This window comes from Filobasidium floriforme (assembly GCF_021052385.1).
Source record: "Filobasidium floriforme strain CBS 6241 chromosome Unknown HD553scaffold_19, whole genome shotgun sequence".
Classification (NCBI taxonomy): Eukaryota; Fungi; Basidiomycota; class Tremellomycetes; order Filobasidiales; family Filobasidiaceae; genus Filobasidium; species Filobasidium floriforme.
This window is the reverse complement of record NW_025763640.1, coordinates 258,064-281,043: the sequence shown is the minus strand read 5'-3', so window position 1 is coordinate 281,043 and position 22,980 is coordinate 258,064. Positions and strand designations below refer to the sequence as shown.

Sequence of the window (22,980 nt, the reverse complement as noted above, 5' to 3'; positions counted from 1 at the left end):
TGTCTTGCAACTTGTAGCTTGTAGATTTCTTTCGTAGATATCGCGATAACACCTTGTTAACGAAACAAATCAAGTAACTCAAATTCGCCCAACATGCCCTCCGAAAGATCTCTCAAGATCCTCCACACCCCCTGGCTCGTCCTCTCCGTAAGCCTGCTCGTTCCGTCTCATCTCACACTTGATCCTGTCATCCCTTACTCACCATTGACGTCCGTTCCTGCTCGCATCGATCGCCCCGTGTCATCTCCGCGCACTCGCAGACCATCACCTCCATAGTAGCACTGGCCATCTCGGCATCCTTGGTCGACTATTACAACAACAACGGTTACCCAGCCATCGATGGGGATTACAAGCCGAGGATCCGGATCGTCTTGGTGGCGAGCGTGTGGATGGCCTTTTTCAGTAGTGAGTCAAGGGTTTCGATCTGAAATCTCGTCCCTCCCGGTGGTTCTCGTGGTCGTCAGGTCGCCTCTTCGTTTTCCTCTTGGGCCTGAGCTGATTCTCTTTGAACGGCCTCTTCCTTTGCAATGTCTCTCTCCCCTGTTCCCGCTTACTCCTCGCTGTCAACCTCACAGTCTACCTCCTAGTCGGGTTCCTGCTTGCTCCCGGAAACATCCTCTTTGGGATCCTCGCTCACTGGGTCGCCTTGACCATCGGATTCGTGAGTCGCCTTCTCTGCCATAGTTACCCCTTCTCCTTTCGCCTTTTGTACTCCCAACCTGATCGACAGCTGATCTAAGTCGCCTTCATACTATATACTTCGCCGTAGTTGCTGTTCCTGATCGGAAACTCGTCCTTGACCTCGCTCACGGACGGGACCTCGTGTGGGAACGTAGGGGACGCCTTTAGACGGTGTAACATCGTCAAGGGACTGGTCGTCGTCGCGTGAGTTTCGCCCTGTCTTCTCGTCCAGCTCTCTCTTCCTCCCCTTTTCATCCTCTTCGACTCGTCTTGTTGCGATCGTGCGAACATACGAAAACTGACATGATCGCCTTGCCGCATTTGTCGCAGCTGGATCGACGTGATCGTCATCTTTGTCATGTGGCTCTTTGTGACCCTGCTCGCCTGGAAGGCGAGGAAGGCGCTGGGAATCCACCGGAGCTCGCTGCTCGACGCTTGGTTGGCCTGGTAGGCGACGGCCGTTGGTCTCGAGGTCGTGTGAAGTTCAGGGGGTTCGACTTTGAGTGTGGTTCGTTAGATGTCGTGGAGGAGGTAAATATGTGCAGGTTTACATGGGGCTTGGGCGAGGTCCGACTTGCCTGGGCCCAGGGTCGGACGCGCTTGTATATGATCCTGGAGGAGGCTCGGTTGTCGCTTGTTGTGATATAATTCTCGTCTCCCAAAGACAAGCCAAGATGGGTGACCTACGAGGTTGATTTGGTCTATCATAATCTTGCCACGAGTCGTTCTCGTTGATTGGCGTACGATATCAACATGATCCGGGCTATCAAACGGTCCAGCCCAATGTGCCCGGTGATGCTATATACTCACGTGGTAAAGGTACTACTTTTGGCTGACCCTGGACCGATCGAAATCTAACGATGATAGAGAGCTCATCAATTGAGCATAGGAAGTCCTTGTATATGTCGGTACTAGTTGGGCACTATGCGATACTATGGCTTTGATCCGAGGCGCGAGGCGATAGATGGCAGATGATCGAGTAGAATCCGGGAGCGCGAGTCTCAAAGATATCGTTTAGTACGCAAGAATCAGATCTAGCTGACTCTACACTATTACAGATCCCCGCCCGCGGGTTCCTTGCAAGACTGTACAATCCCTTGGCTCTCCTTATGGTGGTTCGAGCGTGATCCAAACGTTCCCCCTCGCTCGGTCGCGAATTTGCTTCCCCGGCGCGTTCCGTCGGAAGATCGGGGACCAACACCCAGCTCACCCCTCGGTCACCGTTGGAAAGTCGACATCGAACAGGGGGTTGAGACGAAAGTCTTATCGAGGTGCACAGCATGAACGGCTTATGGGAGGAGGGAGAACAAGTGGAGGAGGAGTATATAGTAAGGTGATGGGAGGCTGAAAGTAGAGAGATGGGGGCTGCGGGAAAGAGATCCTTCGTTCTGTATAACAACCTCTTCCCCCAAACCTTCACAAGTCGTCGGGTCCTTTATCTCACACCTGCCCCCCTCCTCCTCCCACTCGATCCATTTCACTGCCGTCAATCTCAAGATGACCTTCCCTGTACCCGGTAACATGTCGGTCCAGCGCCAAGTCCGGATCATCAACTGGATCAAGATCGCCCAAGGTATCCTGACCATCTCGGTTTTCATCCTCGGGATCGCCCGGTTGGCAACCTTAACGGGGAGGAGGAGCCGGTCCGATAGCTGGATCATCGGTGTGGTGCGTCTCAAGGCCCTTCTGACAAACGTCATCGTTGCGCTTTACTGATCGACGGTACTCGTCTCAATATCTATAGAGCGCGAAATCCCTCGTAGTCCTCCTCTACGAAGTCCTCACCGAACGCGTCCCCAAGTTCCGTCGCTGGGGAAGCCTGAAAGCCTACTCGATCTTGAACTGCATCGAGTTCGTCTTTTGGATGGCGGCGACGATCATCATGGGGATGGGATTGTCGAGACGGTGTTCGGGAACGAGTTGCGTCTTGGGAGTGATCATCATTTTGGTCACGATCACGTTGATGTGAGTCCCGGTCCACCCGCTTCTTCCTCAGCGCGAATGTTCGTGATTGCGGTGCCTCGACTGACCTTGGCCGTATGACTTTTCACTACCTTCACAGCGTCCTCGCAATCCCCACAGCGTACATCGCCCTATCCTTCTTCTTCCACGTCAGGAAACACGGATCACACCCGGACCCGCACCACCATGACAACGAGCCTTTCCGCCTGCGTGCCGGCTCCGGGTCTACTTCTGAGGTGAAGGGGGTCGAGAGGGTATGATTACGATCATGTTCTCGCTCTCGACGGCGGGTGAGGCGGCAGTAGAGAGGGGAGGATGGCCTAAGACCACGACGCGAGCTCAGGTATCGGGATCGCGGTCGGGGTACTGTAGAATAGCACAAGATATTACATCCTGTACCGGAAGCCAGGAGGCTCGAGATAGAGAGATGGATTGATTTGTTCCGTGTAAATAAACCTGCGAACTGCGAAGAGAAACGATACCTTCAGTAGTAATGGAAGCCTACGATGAAATTCGTTAGCCCTCTTGACTCACGATCCCCAAATCGTGACTCTTGATGCTGCTGAATGGTAAGCCAAGCTTTCCGCCCAGCATCTTTGTATCTCGTAGCTATTCGGTCATCGGCCCTTCACCAGTGGCTGCAAAGCCTGTATTCATATGGTGATCGTTGTACTACAACGAACGGCCTGAACAACCGTTGTCGCTGCTGTCGTCAAGAGATTCGATTAAGATGCTGTCGAGAGGGAGAGACCGGGATGTATGTCGAAGTGCTGATAAGGAGACTGCTAACGTTCGATGGCTCAGAAAGCGCTGCGTTTACGTCGAGCCGAGGCTGGTCCTCTTGGATCTCTTGCTCGAGGAGAAGGAGAATGTCGATGAACAAAAGAGGCGCGGTGCCCCGCGTGCACAGCCCCCTCTGCCCCTGACTGCCGTAAGCCCTCTCCCCGCTTCGAGAGCGATAAGGTTTGATGAGAGCGAGACAAGATCAACAAATCGAAAAAGAAAACAAACGAGACCGCGGGCTCGGCGGGCGAGAGAGGAAGGGGCTATGAGCGCTATGACCTCCGTTCCCCCCTTTGAGTCAGTTCTGATCGACGACAGCCATCATCATCATCGCCATATCCATCACGACATCGCGACGTTGCGAGCAAGATAGGCCAAGATCGGAGGACGTGGCGAGGGTTATCGTACTGAACGACAAGGACTGACATCAGGGAGGGACGATCATCGACAGGCGGTCACCTTTTGATTGAGCTAGAAGTTGCATCGATCATCAACCACGAGTCGCTTCGACATCTCGTATTTCGTATAACCGACACACAATAACACAATCACAAACCTTCTCTTTGCGCTCTTTGCTCTCTCTTTCCAATCGCCTATCGCTCGTTCCTCTCGTCGAACGATTCTAGCAACTCTCTCACCTTTTCAAGCGAACCTGCCATCTCGCCCTGAACCCGACCGCGAACAGCGAGAGAAAACTTTTTGATGATGGACTTTTGAACAAGCAAAGAGTCGACGACTGGCCAACTGGAGCACTGGTCGGGCTGGAAATATTCAGAGGTCTAACCACAAGACCGACAACGACGACGATCTTCAACGAGGAACTCGGCAACGAACGTGATCCTGGCCTACAAAGAGACGTACAACAACCACCTCTTCGCCTCTTTTGTTGCCGATCCCGTCCTTCATCCCACACAGCATCAACGTGACCTCGAAAACGATGATCTCCTTCCCGACCCCGCCGTCCTCGACGCACACGCTCACCCAGCCACACACCTCACTTCCGACCCACCACCCTTCTCACCAAGAGTACAAGAACGGGCACGAATCGGAATCGACCGTCCCGCAGCCAAGACGCCCGACCATTCAGAAGCGTCATCAATCTTACTCTCCCGACTTGTCCAACTATGGATCGAACGAGAATGAGAAGGGGGCGAGGCCGAGGTTGAGATCGGAAGGACGGAGTGGGTCTTATGGACCTCGACATCAGACCCAAGCTCAAGATCGGAGCAGTATGGGATTTACGAGGACGATGTCTATCGACAACAACACCAAGAACAGGGACACGAACACGACCATGGACGTGGGGAACGGAGCACCACAGGAACTCTACGCATTTCCTTCGTTCTCCTCGGCCTCGTCCAGGTCGGGACAGCTGTACGACTCGATCGAGGGCAGGTTGATGAGCGGGAACGTAGGGTCCAAGTCGGCTGTCAGTCGTCATCAATACCAGCATCAACACCAACAATCGCAGCCGACACCAAGCAGAGGTGGCAAGGTGGCGACGATCACGACCACGACGAGTGCGGCGGCGAGAGATAAAGAACGCGCCGAGAGGGAACGAGAAAAGATACAGCGATACCGTGCAGGAGGGAGTCCGAGGTACGACGACCAGGCTCATCATCATAGCCATGGTAAACCGCTGGGATCGACGGTAAACTCGACGACGAGTTCGTTGAGATCGGACCTGGGTACGGACGAGTTTGGCGTACAGGGCATGAATGGGGGCGGGAAAGGGTCAAGGGCAGGCCTGAACAGTCCTTCCGGAAGCGCGTTCTCCACCAGGTCTTTCGGCTCGCCTTCGTTGTCCATCTCCTTGTCCAACAACAACACCAACATTAATCCCACCAGCACTGCTGCCATTCGATCCGCAGGCGATCCTTCAGGCGACGAATTGGACGACTACAACTACCCCGCCTCGCCGCTCTTGTCCCGACACCGGACGCGGAAATCGGTCGATGTGGGTACGGCGCTCGTTACCGAGTCCAACCGGTTAAGAGATAGGGAGATCGAAAAGGGCGTACGGATCTCGACGGGTGGCACCGCAGGCGGGATGGGGAAGAAGAAATCTGGAGGGTTGTTGAGAGGAAAAGGTGGGGGGTTGAGGGTCGAAGGCGATCTGAGGAGGGGGAGCGAGGAGGAGACGTTGGAGGTCAAGGTCGTCCTGCTAGGATCGCAAGGTGAGTCGCGTCGTCTTCAGCTGGACATGCACCTGCTCTCCATACATTGCATTGTGAAGGGAATGCTGATCTGGACAAATACGGATGCATTGAAACTACATCCAGGGGTGGGCAAATCGACCTTGGCGAGGAGGTATGCGGAAGGGACGTTTTCCCCGCAGACAACGAGGCCGACGTTGAACGGGAGCTTGTTTACAAGAAAGTTGAATTGGGAGGGTGGTGAGGTCAGGTTGCAGATTTGGGATACGGTCGGCGAGGGTGAGCTAGGGGATTTTGAATTTGCTGGTCGGCTTGGGTGACAGTTAGGCGCTAATACCAGTCAATCTGCATGACAGAACGGCATCGATCTTTGACCAAGCTTTATTACCGAGGTGAGTGGTTCGACGTGTTGTCTGTCGCTCTCTGATCCGAACTGACTGGTTCTTCCGCCAGGCGCCCAAGCGGCCATCATAGTCTACGACATCACCTCCGAATCCTCCTTCGAGGACGTTCAGACCTGGTTGTCCGAGTTGCGCAATATGATCGACGAAGTCCTGATCTTCATCGTCGGTGCCAAGTGGGACCTGACCAAGGAAGGCAAACGGGTGGTCGAACGCAAACGCGCCAGGGTGACGGTCGCCAGGTGGCTGGGACTCGACGTCGGGGACGGTGGGTTGGATTTTGATATCGAACGGATGAACAGCCCTGGACCGGGATCGCCGATCGGTCCCACTTTCCAACAACCGAGGAGCCGGCAGACCAGCCTCTTCCGGTCAAACACTGTTGGTTCGCCGTTGGAGCTCAAGGTTGAAAAGGCTGTCGTCGAGAGCCCCAGCGTCGTGGCGAACAGCCGACCTGCAGCCTACCGGTTCTTGTCCCTGCTGTCATCCCAACCACCTTCTTCTACTACCAGCGAGGATGGTAAAAAGGATGTGCCCGATACCAAAAACCTGCCTCCAGGCTCTAGGGGAGCGACGGGCGCAAGATCCAACTCGGCGTCAGCTGCGGCTCTCATGTCCTTTTCGACCTCTCCCACGGGACCTCGTTCTCCCTTGCCGACTTCGGGTTCTACTTCGGGGCTCAACCTGATGGCCGCAACTTCGGTCGCGCCGCGGAGGAAGAGCGAGGATTGGAGCAACAGCCGAGCCAGAGGCGAAGCGCTCAAGGCCATCCAGGGTGACCTTTCGGCATATGCCAGCGGTGACAACAATTGGAAACGTCGATCCGGAGAGATCCTCGCCGGTTGGGACAAGGCGGGCGAACAAGCGAAACATGAGATCGCCCAGGCTAAAAAGGCCGAAGATCTGTTCGAGGAAGATCCCTATTGGGGTAAGAAGATCGTAGGCACAAACGTGCGCATCGGCGAGGTCTCGTCCAAGCTCGATCGAGGTGAGTCGCGCCGATCTGTCGAGCACAGTCAGACTTCACGGATAATGGCTAACATCTCCATCCGACGAAATCGTTGCAGGCATCGATGACCTCTTCGCTTCGATGACCGCTCAGTTGGTTCTCCGGCGTCGACAGATCACCATGGAACACCTGCGCAAACAACGGGAGAGCGTCTACCTCGACCCAATCGCCGATTCCAAGGGCAAGGCAGGAGCCGGGAAACAGGCTGCCAGTGGGGGCTGCTGTTAGCGTACTACCTCACATCCGCCATACCACCTTTCACACCGCCACGGAATATATCTACCCGTCTTACCTGTATCATTCACCTTTACTTCTTCTCGCGCTGAGCGCATCTGGAACAACCCAACTCGACCTGTCTTTACGTTCACTCTTAATACTTGGAATCGCATACGGAACTGACCAGATGGCTTGTAAATGTTTACTGTAGTATCACCCTGTACTTCTGTGACGACACGACCCGTAATGATGATGATGATCTGATTTCATGACTACTGCAAACCAACGAGCCTGAATTTTCTAGGTGCAAGCCCAACAAGGTCGATATCAAAGAGGAGATTCCCGGACTCTAGCCATAGTGTGAGCTCGAGGTTTGATGCATCAGAGGGTGCAAAGAAGCATGCAATGGCTACAGAGTGGTATGGGGAGTCTGCAACGAACATGAACGAGGCTAACAATTTGCAGAGAGTATTGACGAGGCAGCAGAGCGATGAAATCCCGAGTGATCCCTCTGATCTGGGAACGCGATATCGACCATCCGGATTTGCGAGCTTCTAGCAGATCAGTGAACCTGACTTGGGACGTCTTTATTCACGAAACCACCTCGAAACTCGGACGATCACGAATGCTTATTAAATATCTATCTATACGTTCTCTTCCGCACGAAACTCGCACAATTCTACTAGCCTTTACTGCTTGACTCGTTCGATTCGACTTTTATCTATCTACTATCGCGGCACGAGATGATCTGAGTGAGCTATGGAGCACGAGCCTCCATAATACTCAGTCCGATCTATCGGCTCTCCTTCACTCTCATTCCTAGGTCCATCCTCTTGTTCAGACTCGCATCAGAGAGCAATTTACTCTGCATCTTCAGATAAGCCATTGCAATCGATATCAGCAAACAGCTTTTCATCGATGCGAAACTCCACACGCTCAGGCGAAAGCCAAAAGGAGCAGAGTAGAAGACTCACGAGCATGGGCATAAGAGCTGGTGGTGGTGGTGTAACCCGGGGTGGAGCTAGCGGTGGGGTAACCGGTTCGCTGTTGCTGGTGGAGGGAGAGGAACGCCTTTCGGACGACGTTGTGGTAGAGGATCTCGGCGCCCTATTCAAGTATGATGAGGATGTTGATTAGCTTGATAAGATCACAACAGGCTAAATCACGAGACAGAAGGGCTTACTCGGAATTGAGGGCTCATGAGCCAAGAGATGAAGAGGGTCTTGCTAACGAAGTAGAAGGCTGCACAATCATGAAAAATACAGATTCAGTTATACAGGCGCTTTGTGATTCTGGCCGTAAATCGAGCCCGGACTCACGGAAGTAGTAAAGAATAGGCCTAAGAGCGGCGGATTCAACAAAGTTGAAGAGACCGAAGACGACCTATTCGCCCGATAGCAATTTCAGTCTCAGGTTCAGCTTGTTTCATCTGGGAAGCAATAGATCAAGAAGAAAGAGGAAAACTCACCCAGTAAGTCAACCACTGCTTGTCGTCGTTTTTTCCCGGGCTCTCCAAAGCCTGCACGCTCAAGTAAGCGGGGATGGCCCATCCGATCAGGTTGGACAAGGGCGAGGCCAAGCCAAAGAGGTTGAAAAAGATCAAAAAGATGAAAGCTCCGGCGGTGGAGAGGACACCGTAGACCTTGGGGATTCGGGTCTTTTCCTCGGCCTTGTTCAGGATGGGGTATTGAGAGAGCTGTGGGTAAGGCCGGAAAGCGAAATCGCGGGTCAGAGATAAGGGTCTTGTACATCTGATGGACCGAATGGTACTAACATGCTTGTCCAACCTGACAGCGTACTGGTTGGCAACAGCAGCACCTTGCTGGACGTAAGGGTGGCTCAGGACCTGGTTCTTGGTCTGGTTGGCACGGGCCTTGACTTCGGCGGATTGATGTTGAGCGGACATAGTGGTCGTGTTAGGTTCGTGATTCGTTGGTCGTTCTACGGGTGGATAGGTGCATTGAGTGTGCGCAAGGAGGAGAGAAGTTATATAGGGTCCGGTATGGCAAGACAAGGATGAAAGGAGACGACGGAGAGAAATGGGGTAGACGTCAGTCCCTGCTGATTCTCTAATCGCGTCATTCTGCTCGTGTGACGTCGTCGTCATCCAGGCTCGACCGGAGCGCTGGCTGAGCAGAATGCTGACACAGCGGTACTCACGATTCGGTACGAGAAGTTTTGAGAGATATCTGAAGCTGTTACGAGGAGGAGTGGGACTTTGGATGCGAGGTGATGTAGAGATGAGAAGAGGTCGATGGATGTGAAGGTTGGTTGGGAATGTGCGAGAGTGAGGGTGAGAGGGGCTCGGGAGGAGGAAAAGGGCGATGACGCGGGCTGTGGGAGGCATGCAACGATGATGCGTTTCCCACGCGCGCGCTACAATACTACTCTTTTTGCGCTTCTACCTGCCTAGGGTAGGTCCCGTCGAGCAGGGAGATGAGCGTTTCACATTGCAGCGCGATCATATCGTGTCATGTAGGTCCAGATCGATGTTACCGAGCAGTTTGCAGCGGACGTCTATTAGAGTTTTTCCAATCAATAGCTCAAACTCTTGTCGATTCTTTGATTGTGCTGGTTTGAATGCCGGACTCGGCGTCTCGAGGCACTTGTCCTACTTGTGGGATGTCTTCGATGACAGTGTAGCAATACTTCCAGGTGATCTTCTGGTGCACTCCTTCTCCTTCCTCCTCCTCCTCCTCCTCATCGTCTTCGTCATCGGTGTCTGTCTCTTGGGCGCCGGGACAGGGATCGGTAGTGATACCACCTTTACGCTTGCCCCGATTGCCCTGGCTTAGACCCTCGCCCTTGCCTTTGCCCTTGCCTTTTCCTTTCCTTTCAGCCTTAGCTTTACTTTCGCCCTTGCCCTTGCTCTGCCTCTTGCCCTTACTTTCGTCCTTGCCCTTGCTGCTGTCCGATGCAGATTCCGCACGGCGCCATCGGTCAATATGATAGTGGAGGTTGAGCAAGGCCGAGTATGATGGGTCGGAAGATGACTCACCTGCACATGTATACATTCAAGCGTCGGAAGGGATCGTCTTGTACAGCGGTGATAGGTCCAGCAGCTCTGGCGAAGATTGAGCCAAAATGCAATTTCGATTTGGTCTGGCAGCGTGGATACTTTTCGCAAGTAAAGATCGATCCACAGTCGCAGACTGGGTGTCGGCTCCGATAGCGGTTTCCAGACCATACTATATATATCATCACGTAAAAGAGTTCCGTTCTCGAGCTGTTACTGTTGTGGGCGCATGCGCGGCTGGAAAAACGATCACTTTGGCCCTGGACCATCGACCCTGCTCGTTCCTTTTCGTTTTCATGATCACCTCACTTAAGCTAGCGTTTGTTGTCATATGATCCTTCCAGAGAGGTCCCAGTGTATCATACTAGTGGCTGTAACAATAATCTACGGGGAGGCTGCAGCTGATATTGGAGGGCATAATTGAACAAAGTTCACATGTGGCATCCATCAGCACGACAAGAATTGACTTGCCGCTGGGAGCTGAATAGGAGTCGAAAATTCGAAGAGGACCGCGGAATTGGTCGTCCCTTGGGACAGATCATGTGCAGGTCGGATCGCTTCCAGTTCAGCCGAAATGGCTCAGCTTGTAACAGCCGATGTCATTGGGCTGAAGAGAGTCAACGTCGCAGCCACGCCGGACGCTTCCGCCGTTCAAGCTGACGTCTTGATTTGCGTCTTGTAGTCAAAACATGTATAACAGATGATGGCTTCGCGAAACTCATCAAGGTCAATCCCCCAGGCTTGTTGACTTCATGCTAAAGAAATATACATTAGACTCGATCTGCTACCCGAACCATTGTCGTATTCTCGGGCTATCCAAAAGACCCCATACCCAGTCGGCCCGTCCAGCGTATTGAGTCGTCTCGTAGTGTATCCGAGCTCGTGCCACGGAGACGCAACAAGCCGAATTATACGCGTCGACCTTGTTCGTGATAAGGGTTGTTCTCGTTGGAAGGACCATCCTCTTCGTTGTCGCCGTACGGGTTCTTTGATCATAACCACACGCAGGGATCAAATCAGCAAGAGAAACACGGAAGTGCCAAGATGACTCGATGCTTACGAGCCCGGACGAGCCGCCTCCTCCTTGGGTCTTTCTCCTACCCGAGTCCAGCTCTACCATCATACCACCATATTCGGGTTCCTCGATCAGCTTGTGTTGGCAATCTCCTACTCAAAGTGGAAGACTATTGAGAAGCTTACCGTCTTCCTCGGGATAGCCCGGAGTACTAGTACCGCTTCTGTTGGCGTCGACCGCGTTCTCGTTGGTATTCGGGTCCGAGGTGAAGGGCCCGTTGGTCTCGGCACCGAGTTGGTTCTGTATGTGGGTCGACAGACGAGTCATCACGGTAGGATAGGTTGAGAAGTGTAGATGGCCGGTCAGCTACGGTCAAGTCCCGATGACAGAGGTGTAATGCAGGGTGTAGTGCTTACCTCTCGGGAGAACGAATTCCCTTTCCGGTTGGCGCCCCATCCACCCGAAGCAGCGGCTAGACGACGATTCGGATGGAACAAGGTGTTTAAAAGACGATAAAATCGCACAATGTTTGACGCCCGACTCACAATCCCCCTGTTCGTACCCATCGTAATCGCTCGCGCCCTTGATCTTGTCCTTGTTCACACCTCCCATCTGCAACTCTCCCTCGGCATTCGCGCCAGCAGCCTTGTTCTGGTTGCCAGCTCCGGAACTTTGGTTCTCGGCATCGGCATTGACGTTCTGGGCAGTGTACTGGTTGTCGGTGTTGGCATTCGATCCGTACTGAGCTTCGCCAGAGGGGAACGAGTTGGATCCAGATCCGCCTTGTTGAGTGGTGTAGTCGGATTCCTCAGGCGTCTCATTCTCTCCCTAAGATTTGTTACCAACCGAACGAACCAAAGGATGTAATTATATGTTCAGTGGGAGGAACTTGCGGGATAGGAGACTGAGCGTTTCGAAGGGACGTACCTGTTTGAAGTTGGCCATCATGTCCTTGCCCTCGTCGGATGACATGAACTTGCGTGCTTCGGTGACAAAGTTGTCCATTGTGTGATATGATTCTCCCAAAATGAGCAGTAGATCTATGGGCGTGTTTGGGCGGAAGCTTGATCTTACTATCGAGGTCGTTCGACTTGTTGTATTGAGGTCGATGGATGTTCCGAGTCCCCCTAATCGTAACCCCCAACCCAAACCCGTGCCAGCAGGATGATGTCATTTCAGGGAGAGCGGACATAAAGAAAACACTCAAATGTCCGTCTCCTAATCTAGGTCATGTCCGACGACCCTCATTCAACATCGACCATCGAGAGCAACACTAAGATCATCAACTCGTAAATGCCGCACGAGCCACCCGAAGCTTCTCTCCACCATAATCTCTCCCGCACGAGCGTCCCGGCTCCCAAAATAATCCAGATGAAGCCGTTCAAAAGGTCCCACACGGGTCCGAAACGGCTCAACGCCCTGGGCATGGCGGGAGCTCTCGACGATTCGGGAACCCCAGACGTCTCTGCGGATTCCGACAACGAGTACTCTCTGGTCGACGAGGATGGGACTCGAGCACAGAGATTTGCTACGGATCTTCAGGGGAATAGTTTTAGGGAGGTAAGTATCAATCTTCCTCCTGTACCCAAAAGATATCAGCTTGTCTTCGGCGACGTAGCTGAGCTGACTGTTGCATCGTTCTCTTCGTAGCTCGAAGCCAGACGAGTGGAAGAACGCAAAGCCGCTATCAAAGCCGGACTGATATCGGACCCCGACAAGCCAACCTCTTTAGAACATGCCATTGAATTCCGAGGAACATGCAAGGACATGTGTCCCCTATTCGAACAACAAGAGCGAGAGTTCAAGAAGAATGTCCATCCCTTGGAGCAGGTAAGATGAGCTATGAAAAGCTGCCATACGGCCGAGGTTATAAGCTGATGATCTGCTTTTCTTGATAATGTGCTCAGAGGGAAGGTCAGCCGGGGAGGATCGATCCGGCCAAGGCGGTAACGATGTATCATCGATCTGCAGCAGGAATCGATCAGCCTCTGCCTTCGGATGTCCGAGACCCAGAGACACTCAAGGTACTTTATCCCTTATACTCGTACGGTCTGCGACGAAACATTGACGGTGATTGTCATGACGTACTTATAGCGCACGCTGGACCACCTCTTTCATCATGTCCTCGACACCCCTGCTCCACCTCCAACAGATCCTGGTCAACCCGTCCTTCCTGCCCCGCTCGCCTCGCTGAAACACACGCACCATTTCCTCCGAGATCGGACCCGAGGGATCAGGCAGGATTTCACCTATCAGCGGCAATGGGGTGTATTGGAGAACATCGAGTGCCATGAACGGATAGCGAGGTTTCACATACTGAGTATCTACATGTTGGGGACACTAGAGGAGAGGCATTTTCTGAAGCAAGAGGCGGAGCAATTGAACAAGAGTGAGCCTTCCGAGGGACAATCTCTACCCGAAATTGAGCCAACAGTCAATGCGCGATTCTTGAATCCCTCGCAGCACTCATCTCGCTCATCGAGCTGTACGAGGATCAACGATTGGACGGGCACGATTCGCAAAATGAACCCGAATTCAGGGCGTACCAACTTCTGTCCCATTTGCACGATCAAGAGGTCGCCCGTTCCATTCTCGCCCTTCCAGCGCACATCTTCAATCACCCGCTCGTTCAAATCGTATTTGATCTCCGAGCTCTTGCTCAGCGCAATTTCGACACCCAAAAAGTCGGAAGCAAGAGCAACGCCGAGATCAGTTTGAACTTTTTCACTCGATATTTCAAGCGGGTCAAGAGCCCAGACGTGCCGTTCCTCGTAGCCTGCCTAGCGCATAACAAGCTCGGCGAGGTCCGAAGAGCGGGAGTGAGGGCGTTGATGAGGTCGTATGCCAGGGTTCAGCCAGCCAACATCGGGACGAGCGGCATGAAGACCAAGGTGATGACAATCGAGGTCTTTAGGGAAATGATGGGATGTGTGGATGACGATGAGGCCTTCGATCTGGCGGTGACGTTGGACGTGACGCCAGTCTGGGAGGATGGGAGGATAGAGGGCGAGGGCATGCCGATGGGATTCTTGATCAGTGCCGGGGCCGATTATAACGGTAAGGGTTATCTATTGTGGACCCTGTCTAAGTCTTGTGACTGATCCGGGGCCTTTCCGCCTTGTAGACAACGCCGACGCGCCCCCATCGGAAAAGTGGCCCGATATCGAGGCGAAACGTTCGGGAGCTTCGTTTCAAGAGATTATCGATGGCAAGGTGTCAACGACTAGCAGCAAATCACTTCGACCTGCGTTCACTCCGACCGAATCGTTACGACAACAAGCAAAGGTTCAGGTTCAAGCTCGACCAGCTTTGTCTTCAAAACAATCAGCGTTCAGTGGTCAGAGCTGGTCAGCCGGTAATGCACCGGAACCCCAACCTCATGTCGGTGTCGGCGCCCCTCCACCAAGACAGCCATTAGTCATGGAGCCACCTTCGAGACCTTCTTCTGCCACCGAAACTCGCGGCGCGTTCGGTCAAACGGCCCCATCTCTCCCTGCGTCAACCTCGTTCTCTGCCAGTCAACCCTTTGCGAGACCCAGTATGCAGAAGGCTGAACCCGAACAAGCTGTTAGATTCTCTCAGCCGGAAATTGGGGAAAGGCCCGTCATACCTGCTCTGGTTGGACCACCGCCAGCTCGACCTGATGTGATCAGTGATCAACCTCCCGTCAACGCGATCGCCTCCTCGTCTACCCCGAATAGGTTGAAGCGAGTCGTTGCCGAAAGGCCCAAAGGACCGTCGCCAGAGCAGATGGAGGTCATAGCAAGGAATATTGCTAGCAGAGTGTTGTTCGAAGTAGTCAATCAACAAAAGGAAGCCATCATCACCGAAGCGGTCAAGCACGAGAAGAAGCGCAGGGCGGCTGAACTCCGAGACAAGGAGAACAAGCGAGTCTACGGTATTTCACAAGGCTTGACTGAGCGCACTTTGGAAGTTTGCCTGCAATACACGTGCGGTCGGATCGCGGCACAGGCTTACTTGGAGGAGTGCCGGCGCTTGACCAGTCTGCACGTATCGTTCGGAAATTGGTTTTCTAAGGCTTCAAGCAAGCGGAGGCGACGCGAGATTAAAGAGGCGAAACGCCAGAGATTTGCCGCCCGCATTCAGGGTATGGGTCTAGGCGCATCTCAGGCTGGGGGGACAGACTTGGACGGACAGCTCGATGAGACTATCAGCAAGAGTGTACGCAGACGTGGCACAAGCTCGCTCGGGCTCGATTTAGCGTATCATGGCGCCGAAGATACGGTCGCCGTTATGGATCACCGCACAAAACAAAAGGCAATCCTCGAGGAAGGCACCTTTTTCTCACTGGTTGGGAATCACGTCTGTAACATCGAATCGGAATTGGACGCCCTCGAAGCACGTAAGGCGGATGTGCAGGATTTAGGGGAATGGCACGTTGTGGTCGACACGACAGACGGAACTAGTGGGGAGTGGCTGCGCCGCAAATTCAATCTCACGGAGGATGGACGATATGAAGCGAACTTTTCAGGGTCGTGTCGGGATGCCAAAATCGTGGCGGTTGCGAATAGCGATGACGAAGAAGATTGGGCGGCAGATGTCGGGTTGGTGGTATTTGAATGCCATGCTGAATTGTCAAGGTATGCTGACAAGGGTCTGTTATACGTTGCGACCTCGCTTACAAAAAGCTATTCTCATCAGAAATCAACAACGTTATCGCGATATCGTGGCGAAGATACCGCCTCGAAGGCGGTTTCAATTAGGCATTCTTTTCGTCACCTGGGTCGAAGCCGACTGCGAAGATCTGTTCGGATCAGTGAGTAATGTATAGCCGGAAGCATCCGCAGCGATATCGCTGACAGTCCTTTGTTGTATCAGCTTGGTTTGCATGACAAGCAGCCGGCTTTTGCTTGGCACCATGTCATTTGCCTGAAAAAAGACGCCTCCGATCAAGCATTCGACAGAAGCTTGTTCGATGCGTTGCCGGAAGTGACTACCGTACCAACGAAGACGTTCAGTACGTCAGGCGTCCTGGAGGCAATGGTGCCGCACTGGAAAGGTCTTCGTGCCGTGGCCGTCTCCCTACTGAACCAGGAGGAACTCGGTACGTTTTTGAAGGCCGGATGGTTTTGCAAATCAGTCCAACTCACAACGTCACCATACTAGACTTAGGACTACTCGCCCGGACCGTGCGACTGCTCCTGCAGTCGCTGACAGAACTCCTACAGAGGATCGTGCACGATTTTCTCCTTCCCCTCGAAGTCACGACGGATGATTTCCCCATTGTGGAGTTTGCTGTTGCACCTTGTCCAGAAGGTCTGGAATTTCCCTCGTATGTCGAGGCTGTCGGTTCATGCCATTCACCGAATTCTGACGAAGGGTCCCATCAGTCAACTGCGCTCAGCTATTCTCACAGCCGTCCCGAACGGTGACGATATTCCCGAAATTATCGCAGAGGCATTGAACGAATGGAAGGAGACAGAAGATCTCGAAGGTGAGATCCGAGAAACCCTCAGAGGCGTCTAGCGGTAACTAAACGTTCTACGTTGTAGATCGCCCGATCGGGTCTGCATTACATTTCGTCGATTTGCAGGCAGCAGCGATACAGAGACACGTTTGCGAACTAGACATTTGCATACCGGAAACTGAAATCGCTGATGCGGATCGGATCGGGGAAGACGCGGTGGTTCGCTACGAGGACGACGTCGAAGCGATCCGTGGTGAGATCACTAGGCTTGCTACGCCCTCGCAGCCGAAGCCTCGGCTCTCAGTCTTATCACAATCTGTGACGCCGTCAGTGGAGGCTGTCGCGCCACACCTCAGCGCTGCGTAAGTTTGCTGGGCTGCTTCCCTGCAACAATCCGCTCATGCATCATCCCATCATAGTGAACGATTGCAAGCCGCTATCGCTGCTGCAAAGCCGGAAATTGATGCGGCTGAACCTCTTACGAAAGAACACATGACCTCTGCAATACTCCAGCATACTTACGCATACCATGCGCCCACTTCCAACGGCAAAAGACGGCTGGCTACCCCGGATGACGACAAGAGAGCAAAATTACGGAGGTTGACGGCTGCTGCTGCTAAAGTAGCGATAACGCCAGTCTAGAGCACGAAAGACACATCACCATGACGAGCCGACACAGCGGTTCGACTCATCAACTTCTTATCATGACCATAACATATTGAGGATGGGCGTTCTCATAGGTTGACATATAGAGACCAGCGGCCGCGGCGTTTAGGCCGGCTACCAACCCTTCCATGGTACCCAGACGTCCACGACCTTGTCACCACCGTCCTCGACGATGTAATACCAAGGATGATTCGAGAGAATCATGCAAGCGTGTTGGCCGCAAATCCGGATGATTTGGCCTGGTTCCGGAAGAGCAATCTTGGCTGCACCCTGCTTTTGAACCAATATTCCATGCTCCTGCGAGACTCGGCCGAGCTCCCGCTCGGACATTTCCTTGGGTGAAACGATCTTCCCGAAGCCAGGGTATGGACCCGTGTCTTTGCTCATGGCGATCCCTCCCGCGTCGCATAGAGCTTCGTTTCGATGCGGATAAGCCGAGATGACCCTGGAGAGGACCGAGACGGCGACATTTTCTATACTTGTCAGGTTGGTAGCGACTTGCTGCAGGTCCAAGCAGCAATAGTTTCCAGCGTGTCTAGGTAATCGAAAATAGCGATCAGTTGGTGTGAGTCTGCGTTCCCAAGTAACCCTATTATACACTCACAGTTCTAGCTCGCCATACACCTTGTCCTTGACGAGGGTGTTGGAGACATGAGCAGTCGGTGTAGCCCCGAAAGATAGTACGTATGGGTCGTCGGGTCCAGAACTCCTGCTGTCCATTTCGAGAGCCATCTTTGCGGCCCCGTTGATTGCCTCCACTTCTCCCTGTAGATAAGTATGAGCGTCGTCTTCAGATCGAGCATTGTAAGAGTCTGTATACTCGTTGGCTTCATGTCAGCTCAAGAACGTTACTGAGCGAGCCAATCAAGGGACTCACGCCCAAAGTGAGCATAGAATCCAAACAGCTCGACGTACGGCGAATCCAAGCAGAGTCGAATGGCTTGCTTCAACTCGTCGCTGTTGACGGTCAGACCCGCTCGGTGGTACCCGCCATCGAGCTTGATCATGACCGACCAAGGCGTCTGACCTACAGGTTGGCTTGATTTCTGTGCGTACTGCCCCAAGGCTTGAATTTGCGTGAAAGAGTCTACCATGAGTCGGAATTGAGCATTGTGAGGCCGAAGGTAGTTGGCCAGAGATTTCGCATCTTCGAGCTTGTCTAGAGCAATCGGCATGCCATAGAGGATCTAGCACAGGAAGCACAAAGCATGACATGAGCATTTAACCTGCCGAGAAGTGGCAGATACCAGCTTACATCGTTGACTAGGCCTTCCTTGACCAGTCGACTCTCGGCGATCTGCCAGCATTCCGTCATCGTCGAGCAGACCACGGCCTTGTCCACCTTTCCTCCCGCCTCGACCTGGAGAGCTATGCCTTCGACTGTCTTGTGGGTCTTCACGTGAGCCCTGAATCTGAGACCGTTATCCTTGACCTTTTTCGCCATGGCTTGACAGTTTGCCTTGAATATGGAGCGGTCGATGATGGCTGCGGGAGATCGCAAGGATGAGAGCGGTTGTCCGACGAAGGCTTTGCAGAGTTCATCTTTCGAGGGTAGCGTCACCAAGCGGTGCGTTGTGAAGGTCTGGGTAGGGAGCTGCATCTCAAGGCTTTCTAGATAGTGTTTTTATGTAGATATCACTGGCTATGCAGCCATTACGCTATACTATACACTTCAAGCTTACCGAGTCGTTCAAGTTGCCAGCAGTCGGTCAGTCAAGGGGTGCATGCTCGTTTACTTCCGGCGCTAAAGGGAGGTTACTTCCGATCGGAGAACGCCGACGGGGATCGGCGGAACCTTAATTTCAATCGAGCATCTAGAACTGAATCATCTCGTCGTCTCATCGATCAAATCGGTTCATCGGCCTCGGGATCGTGACGTAGTTCTTCTTCCTCCTACGTTCAGGCCGAATGCATAAAGGACGGACTTCGTCCATGTCGACTCCAGTATCGTTCCTCTTGACTACACTTCCATCTAACCAGACCCCTTCCCTCGACTGACAACTTAATCGACTGATCGTCGTAAGCGCGACATCAACGATGGACGGCGATTCGGACGATGAACAATCAACCGGGCAGTGCGTCATCACCAAGTTGCCCTTCGAAGTGAGCACTTATATTGTCAGCCCGAATGCATCAGGGTACTGCTGAAGCTTGACCCCTGCGAAGATTCTGGATGAGATCGTCCTACAAGTTGGCGTCGAGGATCCTCGGGATGTAGACAACCTCGCCTTGGCTTCGCCTATGTTCGATCGCCGGATCTACCAGGTAGCTTATCACACTCTTTGTCTCGGCTCATTCGCATCATTAGTCTCACCCGGTTCCGTGGATGTTGCAACAGAATCCGTCGAACTACTGGAGGACATTGTTCTACCGCCGCTACTCGTTGACGGACCGGATCAGAAAGCCTCAGCCCGACATCGACTGGCGCGCGAGGGTTCTGACGCGATGCGAGATAGAGCACGGTTCCTACCGGGATCTCAATACGGGACAGTATTTGAGCGACCGTCAGGTACTTGTCGTCTCGATCCCGGTCTTATATGTACTCCTCTGCTGACCTGGACGATGTGGAAATCTTCTTCCTAGTAGTCTCCGCAGTTCCCGAAACGAGTGGAAGGGATCCTGTCGACCCACATCGACATAGCTCAAACGATAAAGGACCGTCAGACCACGCACTTCCCGTCGGGGCTCCCTGATAGACCGATGAGTACCTGCGTGTCGTACGCGAACCACATTCGGGGCAACGACATACTCGATGACATTTGCGGGTTCTTGGAGGACCCGAATACCGCTAGGAGCGCACAACAGGCACTGAATTCACTTTTCAAGTTTTGGCTCCTGCTCTTCGCCACTCTGGGCGATTACTGTGGGCTCAACAAGTGGAACAGCTGTGGTCCGTATATCTTTGGAAACCTTGACCGAGATACTGTCTTAGGCCTTGACGGAGCTACCGATTGGGGATGCCTCTTCGCCATCGTCAGGCACCGATATGCCGACCGGTCGTATTTTCCGATTTGGCGAAGTAATGGCAGCATCGAGGAACCACGACGTTCTTTGAATACAAGATGGTCAGGGGTTCCCCGAAAGTTACGTTCCTTTCAGCTGAGCCCGACGGGTAGGGTGCTTGATATCGTCTTCAAGCTACGTTTCAGTCAGCCGGCACCCATTCATTTGGAAGAGCTCGTTGAGAACCCTGCCAGGGACCAGTCCGCCCTGAGGAGATTTGACGGGACGTTTCATGTCAAAGCGCAAACGACTCCGCTTGGCGCCGGTCCGTCGTGGCATATTCCACCAGCTAATTACGAGCGGGACTGGATCAACAGGAAGGTGTCGGGTACACTCAGTCTCACCCTCGACCAGCAGATTCTGATGACCTGGGAAACAGAAAGTGAGTCAGATGTCGTGGCCCGGGTCTCGATACCGTTAGTCATCGCTGACTAGCATAGACGGAATAGCGTTGGAGCATGCGCAGGCATCGACGGGCGAGGCGGTCGGAGACGATACCTTCCAGTTTTGCGGAATTCAGCTCGGCACTGCCTTTACGAGCTATTTCGTAGCGGGTAAATTGATATGTAATGGAAACGAAGTGGTACCTCTGTTTATGATCTACCGCCCGCGCTATCCCCCCGAGAGCACCGACCTGTAACTTTTGTCGAGAAACATATGCCAGCTGTATGTGATCCTGAAACTTGCAACCAGATAAAAGCGCGCGTCTGCCTAGAATTTCCGACAAGCGCGACGAGAAGGTGACCCGGGAGCAGTGAACTTGCATCATCATATGCTCAAAGTCGACGATGTGATCGCCCTCGTATTGCAGGTCGAATCGAGTCACAGAAAATTTCTAGAGCTCTTCCCCGTACAGCTTCTGTCCAATACAATGTCATCGACGCCCAGTGGAACGAAAAGAAAGGCGCCCGAGGCATCGGGATCCGGGACATCAATCACGATTCTCGAAGCCTCCACTTCTGTTGGTCCTGCATGGGGTGAGTCCTCAAGCATAAGCCCTCAATCGGACGAGGCTTGTGATCGGTAATACTGATACCCCATGCCGCCTGAAGTCAACTTTCCCGCCAATAGGCCATCGAAAAAGACGCCCTTCAAGGTGTACCGACGCGAGAACGATACGGAGGAGCTGGATTTTGCTCGACAAGAGACCTTGATCGCGGGAGAGACGGGCGACATGGAGTTCTACAGTGTGAACAAGGATTTAGGTATTCCCGAGGAGAACTACACTTGCCAGTGAGTGGGCTTCATTGTTGGCAAGCTTTTAGCTCGAGCTTGAGTCCAACACTGAGCTTCTTCTCGGTCCAGATATGTGCCAGCCCTATATGACCCTGCTACAAACTCCCTTGTGGTCCACCCTTCCACCCCGACCTACATCCTCGCTCAGCGAGTGAAACGACTCAAGAGTATGGGTCAGACGACCAACCTTTCGAACCCTATGGAGCAGCGCATGTTGAAGCGAGACCAGCTCGGAGAGACGTTCGGAACGAGAAAGGCCAAGAGCAGGATCAAGGCTGTCGAGCGGAACAAGGTGGACGCTGAGGCTCAGGCCGGGGTCAAGGATCATCTGTTGTCGAGTATCGAGGTTGCAGCACAGAACATCCCTACTGCAGGTGAGTACACAAGCTATGGATCCGAGTCCATCTAATGGCTACCCGTGCTCGTGCTGAATACGATGCACCCCGAGCAGAAGCTCTAGAACAACTAGCCAACTCTGTAGGACGACATCCTCCGGCAAACATGGATACGACCGACCCAGAGCAAGTGTACCCCTTGGACAAGCTCATCCCAACAGAAGAATACGCCAGCATCGACCCGGATCCGATCATCAAGGCTTCAGACGACAGGGAGAGGATGCAGATGTTACCCTTCCCTCACAGTCGATGGATCGAGCAAAAGTTGAGGTTGGCATTGAACATGCCTTTTGGAGCGAAAAAATCGACAGTGTGAGTCTTCTCGTGCGATTATTTTGGTCTGCCTATAATCAATAGCTGATCGAGCTTAAACGCGGATCTATTAGACGCGTGTTATACTACATCTCTTGTATCCGACAATTCCAAAAGATGAAAAAGGCTTTGGGACGATCGGACGACCTGGTGGAAAAGATGAACGGTATGCCCAAGGTCATCATCGACGGGCTCGTCAAGCGGTTCACCGAGACTGCCAAAGGCAGCTCGACGTGAGTCGCCACATGACCTATGGGACGGTTTGGCTCGACGATACTGTGCTGACGAATCGTCTCTTCCTTGTTGACTATAGCCCAACGATCACTGCCGCTATGGAAAACAAGCTGATGGCTTACCAATTCGCTTTGCGGTTACGATGTGAAAATTACGCCTGCGACGTTGAGCCCATTGCTGCCGACCTGAAACTGCCGACCAACAAGTGAGTCCCGAGTTGCTTATACGGCGGCCGCAAAACAAGAATTGATCACCTTGACTCGATACCTTTTGCATGAATTTGTAGGATCAAGGAGATCTTCAAGAGCATCGGGTGTACGGTGGACAGGCCTACGGCCGCTGATAGGGAGAGGTTGGGCATGAACGGTCAAGAGGCCAAGGCGTCGACGGCCATCTTGCAAGCACCACCCGTGTTCCCCAAGGCCAAGAAGGGAGGCCCTGCCAAGCGATAAGCGTGGAGCTCGGGC

General features: G+C 53.2%; 10 protein-coding genes across 10 annotated transcripts; 6 read left to right on the top strand and 4 right to left on the bottom strand.

Annotated features, from left to right (window-relative positions):
* The first annotated feature begins 10 nt into the window (after positions 1-10).
* HD553DRAFT_315967 (uncharacterized protein) lies at positions 11-1,434 on the top strand. Its single transcript, XM_046180554.1, has 5 exons — positions 11-147; positions 261-405; positions 576-661; positions 770-885; positions 1,012-1,434. Exons 1-5 carry the CDS (start codon positions 94-96, stop codon positions 1,130-1,132), a joined length of 522 nt encoding a protein of 173 aa, XP_046034499.1. The 5' UTR covers positions 11-93; the 3' UTR covers positions 1,133-1,434.
* A 744-nt stretch (positions 1,435-2,178) lies between these two features.
* Positions 2,179-2,903, top strand: HD553DRAFT_344387 (uncharacterized protein; the record flags this gene model as incomplete). Its single annotated transcript, XM_046182981.1, has 3 exons — positions 2,179-2,349; positions 2,426-2,646; positions 2,744-2,903. 3 exons carry the CDS (start codon positions 2,179-2,181, stop codon positions 2,901-2,903), a joined length of 552 nt encoding a protein of 183 aa, XP_046034498.1.
* A 2,762-nt stretch (positions 2,904-5,665) lies between these two features.
* Positions 5,666-6,193, top strand: HD553DRAFT_275596 (P-loop containing nucleoside triphosphate hydrolase protein; the record flags this gene model as incomplete). The annotated part of the gene is made up of 3 exons (XM_046177909.1): positions 5,666-5,861; positions 5,939-5,974; positions 6,036-6,193. Coding segments are annotated over 3 exons (390 nt in total), but the record flags the coding sequence as incomplete, so codon positions are not given.
* Positions 6,194-7,812: 1,619 nt separating this feature from the next.
* On the bottom strand, positions 7,813-9,511 carry HD553DRAFT_315964 (TB2/DP1, HVA22 family-domain-containing protein). The gene is made up of 7 exons (XM_046180553.1): positions 9,369-9,511; positions 8,983-9,149; positions 8,677-8,904; positions 8,528-8,591; positions 8,392-8,450; positions 8,183-8,315; positions 7,813-8,073 (listed from the first exon to the last, which is right to left on the bottom strand). Exons 2-7 carry the CDS (start codon positions 9,112-9,114, stop codon positions 8,069-8,071), a joined length of 621 nt encoding a protein of 206 aa, XP_046034496.1. The 5' UTR covers positions 9,115-9,149; positions 9,369-9,511; the 3' UTR covers positions 7,813-8,068.
* Positions 9,512-9,751: 240 nt separating this feature from the next.
* On the bottom strand, positions 9,752-10,395 carry HD553DRAFT_344384 (uncharacterized protein; the record flags this gene model as incomplete). The annotated part of the gene is made up of 2 exons (XM_046182980.1): positions 9,752-10,115; positions 10,352-10,395. 2 exons carry the CDS (start codon positions 10,393-10,395, stop codon positions 9,752-9,754), a joined length of 408 nt encoding a protein of 135 aa, XP_046034495.1.
* A 503-nt stretch (positions 10,396-10,898) lies between these two features.
* HD553DRAFT_315960 (uncharacterized protein) lies at positions 10,899-12,515 on the bottom strand. Its single transcript, XM_046180552.1, has 7 exons — positions 12,314-12,515; positions 12,167-12,222; positions 11,785-12,067; positions 11,656-11,711; positions 11,425-11,539; positions 11,285-11,337; positions 10,899-11,210 (listed from the first exon to the last, which is right to left on the bottom strand). The coding sequence occupies exons 1-7, from the start codon at positions 12,429-12,431 to the stop codon at positions 11,133-11,135; spliced, it is 759 nt and encodes a 252-aa protein (XP_046034494.1). The 5' UTR covers positions 12,432-12,515; the 3' UTR covers positions 10,899-11,132.
* Positions 12,516-12,542: 27 nt separating this feature from the next.
* Positions 12,543-17,197, top strand: HD553DRAFT_87115 (SAC3/GANP/Nin1/mts3/eIF-3 p25 family-domain-containing protein). The gene is made up of 12 exons (XM_046184560.1): positions 12,543-12,799; positions 12,890-13,069; positions 13,147-13,263; positions 13,334-13,628; positions 13,703-14,296; positions 14,364-15,840; positions 15,902-16,016; positions 16,079-16,304; positions 16,367-16,532; positions 16,591-16,694; positions 16,794-17,029; positions 17,087-17,197. Exons 1-11 carry the CDS (start codon positions 12,611-12,613, stop codon positions 16,847-16,849), a joined length of 3,519 nt encoding a protein of 1,172 aa, XP_046034493.1. The 5' UTR covers positions 12,543-12,610; the 3' UTR covers positions 16,850-17,029; positions 17,087-17,197.
* Positions 17,198-17,447: 250 nt separating this feature from the next.
* Positions 17,448-18,968, bottom strand: HD553DRAFT_332194 (uncharacterized protein; the record flags this gene model as incomplete). Its single annotated transcript, XM_046182052.1, has 4 exons — positions 18,589-18,968; positions 18,211-18,520; positions 17,938-18,145; positions 17,448-17,904 (listed from the first exon to the last, which is right to left on the bottom strand). Exons 1-4 carry the CDS (start codon positions 18,931-18,933, stop codon positions 17,448-17,450), a joined length of 1,320 nt encoding a protein of 439 aa, XP_046034492.1. The 5' UTR covers positions 18,934-18,968.
* A 144-nt stretch (positions 18,969-19,112) lies between these two features.
* HD553DRAFT_351716 (uncharacterized protein) lies at positions 19,113-20,976 on the top strand (the record flags this gene model as incomplete). Its single annotated transcript, XM_046183641.1, has 5 exons — positions 19,113-19,436; positions 19,500-19,598; positions 19,672-19,842; positions 19,920-20,718; positions 20,786-20,976. The coding sequence occupies exons 1-5, from the start codon at positions 19,371-19,373 to the stop codon at positions 20,974-20,976; spliced, it is 1,326 nt and encodes a 441-aa protein (XP_046034491.1). The 5' UTR covers positions 19,113-19,370.
* A 231-nt stretch (positions 20,977-21,207) lies between these two features.
* HD553DRAFT_344379 (RNA polymerase I associated factor, A49-like protein) lies at positions 21,208-22,965 on the top strand (the record flags this gene model as incomplete). The annotated part of the gene is made up of 7 exons (XM_046182979.1): positions 21,208-21,313; positions 21,389-21,569; positions 21,642-21,946; positions 22,024-22,279; positions 22,354-22,512; positions 22,593-22,718; positions 22,800-22,965. The coding sequence occupies 7 exons, from the start codon at positions 21,208-21,210 to the stop codon at positions 22,963-22,965; spliced, it is 1,299 nt and encodes a 432-aa protein (XP_046034490.1).
* Positions 22,966-22,980: the final 15 nt, after the last annotated feature.

Excerpts from the sequence above, each read along its gene's own strand:
- HD553DRAFT_315967 (XM_046180554.1), top strand. The coding sequence starts at position 94 with ATGCCCTCCGAAAGATCTCTCAAGATCCTCCACACCCCCTGGCTCGTC. Across the intron at positions 148-260 it reads CCCCCTGGCTCGTCCTCTCC|ACCATCACCTCCATAGTAGC; the intron begins GTAAGCCTGCTC and ends GCGCACTCGCAG. Across the intron at positions 886-1,011 it reads AAGGGACTGGTCGTCGTCGC|CTGGATCGACGTGATCGTCA; the intron begins GTGAGTTTCGCC and ends CATTTGTCGCAG.
- HD553DRAFT_315964 (XM_046180553.1), bottom strand. The coding sequence starts at position 9,114 with ATGTCCGCTCAACATCAATCCGCCGAAGTCAAGGCCCGTGCCAACCAG. Across the intron at positions 8,905-8,982 it reads CTGTCAGGTTGGACAAGCAT|CTCTCTCAATACCCCATCCT; the intron begins GTTAGTACCATT and ends CCTTACCCACAG. Across the intron at positions 8,316-8,391 it reads TCATGAGCCCTCAATTCCGA|GGCGCCGAGATCCTCTACCA; the intron begins GTAAGCCCTTCT and ends ATACTTGAATAG.
- HD553DRAFT_315960 (XM_046180552.1), bottom strand. The coding sequence starts at position 12,431 with ATGTCCGCTCTCCCTGAAATGACATCATCCTGCTGGCACGGGTTTGGG. Across the intron at positions 11,712-11,784 it reads TGGGTACGAACAGGGGGATT|CCGCTGCTTCGGGTGGATGG; the intron begins GTGAGTCGGGCG and ends ATCGTCGTCTAG. Across the intron at positions 11,338-11,424 it reads GGGCTATCCCGAGGAAGACG|AGCTGGACTCGGGTAGGAGA; the intron begins GTAAGCTTCTCA and ends GTATGATGGTAG.
- HD553DRAFT_87115 (XM_046184560.1), top strand. The coding sequence starts at position 12,611 with ATGAAGCCGTTCAAAAGGTCCCACACGGGTCCGAAACGGCTCAACGCC. Across the intron at positions 13,264-13,333 it reads GAGACCCAGAGACACTCAAG|CGCACGCTGGACCACCTCTT; the intron begins GTACTTTATCCC and ends ACGTACTTATAG. Across the intron at positions 13,629-13,702 it reads GGCGGAGCAATTGAACAAGA|CACTCATCTCGCTCATCGAG; the intron begins GTGAGCCTTCCG and ends AATCCCTCGCAG.